At 37.4% G+C, this 2,727-nt stretch overlaps 1 protein-coding gene across 1 annotated transcript in view; it reads right to left on the bottom strand.

The window, feature by feature from the left end:
- LOC101856574 (xaa-Pro aminopeptidase 1) overlaps positions 1 to 2,727 on the bottom strand; it is a gene marked incomplete at its 5' end in the record, with an annotated part of 51,255 nt that overhangs the window by 28,866 nt on the left and 19,662 nt on the right. Inside the window, 1 exon segment of the mRNA XM_005097656.3 lies at positions 170 to 298. Within this exon segment, the coding sequence (XP_005097713.2) occupies positions 170 to 298 (129 nt within the window).

Below are 2,727 nucleotides of genomic sequence, written 5' to 3'. Positions count from 1 at the left end.
AGAGAGAGAGAGAGAGAGAAGGAGACACACACACACACACACACAGAGAAAGAGAGAGAGAGACATAGAGAGAGAGACAAAGAGAAAGAGAGAGAGCGAGAGAGAGAGAGAGAGAGAGAGAGAGAAAGAGAGAGAGAGAGAGATAGATGTATCCAGGAGATCCACTGACGTTATGGGCATCCCCGGATCCAACAATAAAGGCGGCGATAACAGAACCACTGGCGGTACGTATTGTGTTCAGATTCTGCCTGAAGATCCTCAATCTCTCTGTGGTGTCGACTCTGGTAGCGGGAGGAGTCTGTGGAGCAGGAAAAGACAATTTTATAATGCTGAATCAACAGTGGTTGAGGGAACATCCATCCATCCATCCATCCATCCATCCATCCATCTATCTATCTATCTATCTATCTATCTATCTATCTATCTATCTATCTATCTCTCTATCTCTCTATCTCTCTATCTCTCTATCTATCTATCTATCTATCTATCTATCTTTCTATCTATCTATCTATCTATCTATCTATCTATCTTTTACTCGGTTTCCTAATTCTTGTCCTGGTCTGCTGGTCCTCCTCATCCTTAACTGAGTGGTGGGATGTGGTGAAGGAATAAAGGGCTTGAACCCCACCTACCCCAACCCCAACACTTTCTCTACGTAAATGTAGGTATCTTAGTTAACGAAATACTCAGCTGATACCGTTACGACTGGTTCCGAATCGCCCACCCCCAGTTGCCCAAACAGTGAACACACTCACCTCTTTTTTTTAAAATTCAATCCCTGTTGTCACCGCTCAAAACGAAAGTAACCTTGCTGCTAATCAACTTTGGGGCTCAGCAGAGGCTTGTTATGTCGGTCGTTGCACTCTTAGTTTCAATAATAACTTTTTAAAAATCTTTGCGTATGCCTGATTGAAAGCAAACCAAGAGATAATTTTGTTTTACAAGTTTGGTGTGCAATTTGACAAACACCTTTGTGCGGACTAAACTTGATAAAAGGCTAATTGTGATTTAAGAAGCTAGAAACAACTGGGTTTTCTTTGGTCATCCTAATTTCCTAGAAGCGTGTTATGTCAGTCGTTACACTTTCAGCTATTTATATTTAAGTACGCCTAGTTGTAGCAGCCAACAGACAATTGTGTCTTAAAACCTGGGTGTGCAATTTTAAAAGCACCTTCTAAAGGACTGAACTTTATAAAAGCCAAGTTGTGGTCTGAGAAGTTAAACATAACTTTATTTCTTTTTCATTTTAATTTTCTATGTAACTTGTTATGTCGGTCGTTGCATAAGATTTTTTTCATAATCGATTAATTCTCGGAGTATTAGTAGTTGTTACAACCAACAGAAAATTGTATCGTAGAACCTAGTGTGCAGTTTCACAAGCCCATATTTACGGAAAAAACTCTATACAAGCCCAATTATGATAATATGGGAACCTGGAAACAGGTGCATTTCTTGGCACCCCAATTTCTTATTTACTTGTCATGTCGGTCGTAACACTCTCAGCTTCGGTTGTAAAATGTGTATTGTTGCGCATGCCTAGTTGTAAAAACCAACAGGTTATTGTATTTTCAACCTTGGTGGTAAATTTTCCAAGCACACTCGTACGAAGCAAACTCGTAAAAGCCTACTGAGGATCTGAAAAGTTAGAAACAGTTTTGTTTCTTTGTTATTTTCATTTCTTTCGTTACTTGTTATATCGGTCGTTACACTCTCCGTTTTTTGCTATACATGTAATCGATTCATTTTCGTTTATAACAATCAACATATTTTTGTGTTTTGCAGCAAGGGTGCATAATTTCATACCGAGATTTGTACGGACTATATTCTTCAAAAGTATAGCTGTGATCTTAGGAGCAGGGAAAAGCTTTATTTCTACGTCAACCTTATTTCTTTAGTAAATTGTTATGTTGGTCGTTACACTCTCAGTTTTGATTATACTTTATTCATTTTTGTGTATGCCTAGTTGTAACAACCAACAGATTAATGTATTTTACAATCTGGGTGCATACTTTTGCAAGTAGCCTAATTTTTATCTATAGATTCAGATGTATTTTTTTTACATCCCAATTCCTTAGCTGAGTTAGTTTTTACACTAGCAGCATTTATTATAATCCATCTTATGTTGTGTGTGCCTAGTTGTAACAACCAAGAGATATTTGTGTTTTACAACCTTCGTGTTCAATTTTACAAGTACCTTTGTACAGAATAAACCCTATAAAAACATTGTTGTGATCTGAGAAGCTGAAAATAGCCTTATTTCTGTGTCAATCTGATTTCTTTAGTAACTGGTTATGTCAGTCGGTACACTCACAGCTTTGGTTATTATTTATTTATTTTGAGTATGCCTTGTTGCTCCAGTCAAAAGACACTTGTGTTTTAAAAACTGGATGTGTAATTTCAACAAGCAACTTTGTACGGAATAAACTCTTCAACGTCTTTTTGTGATCTTCGGAGCTGGAATCAGCTATATTTCTTTGCCATAATAACTTCTTTAGTTGTTTGTTGTTTCTTTGGAAGCTTAGTTGTGATATGAGAAGTTGGAAACAGCTGTATCACTTCGTCATCCTAATTTCATGTATATTTATACACATAATTTTACATATATACTTGTGCAATTTGATAAAACCTGTTGTGCGATTGTGCGTGCCTGTTATGATGCGTGTGATTCTCTCTCTCTCTCTCTCTCTGTCTCTCTCTCTCTCTCTCTCTCTCTCTCTCTCTCTCTCT

This window comes from Aplysia californica, unplaced genomic scaffold, assembly GCF_000002075.1.
Source record: "Aplysia californica isolate F4 #8 unplaced genomic scaffold, AplCal3.0 scaffold00160, whole genome shotgun sequence".
Taxonomy (NCBI): Eukaryota; Metazoa; Mollusca; class Gastropoda; order Aplysiida; family Aplysiidae; genus Aplysia; species Aplysia californica.
Note: the sequence above shows the minus strand (reverse complement) of the source record. Positions and strands in the feature narration are given on the sequence as shown.